Source organism: Penaeus monodon, chromosome 20 (genome assembly GCF_015228065.2).
Source record: "Penaeus monodon isolate SGIC_2016 chromosome 20, NSTDA_Pmon_1, whole genome shotgun sequence".
Classification (NCBI taxonomy): Eukaryota; Metazoa; Arthropoda; class Malacostraca; order Decapoda; family Penaeidae; genus Penaeus; species Penaeus monodon.
In genome coordinates this window covers 14,605,843-14,606,042 of record NC_051405.1, presented here as the reverse complement: position 1 = coordinate 14,606,042, position 200 = coordinate 14,605,843, and the positions used below count along the sequence as shown (strand labels likewise).

The 200-nt window shown below is 57.0% G+C and overlaps 1 protein-coding gene across 1 annotated transcript in view; it reads right to left on the bottom strand.

Annotated features, from left to right (window-relative positions):
- Nucleotides 1–200, bottom strand: part of LOC119585652 (E3 ubiquitin-protein ligase MARCHF8-like) — a gene marked incomplete at its 3' end in the record, with an annotated part of 97,074 nt that overhangs the window by 25,111 nt on the left and 71,763 nt on the right. Inside the window, 1 exon segment of the mRNA XM_037934328.1 lies at nt 18–198. Within this exon segment, the coding sequence (XP_037790256.1) occupies nt 18–198 (181 nt within the window).

Below are 200 nucleotides of genomic sequence, written 5' to 3'. Positions count from 1 at the left end.
TCTCCTGCAACACGAACCTTGTTGAAGGGCTTGATCTTGGAGTGCATGATGAAACTGAACTTGCAAAGCTCGCATGACTTGGTGTCCGAGGATTTGATCCACTGTTGGAGGCACGACTGGTGCACGTAGCGGAGGGAGCCCGCGCAGTAGCATGGTGCGATGAGGGGGGAGTCGGCGTCACCCTCGCAGTGGCAGATCCT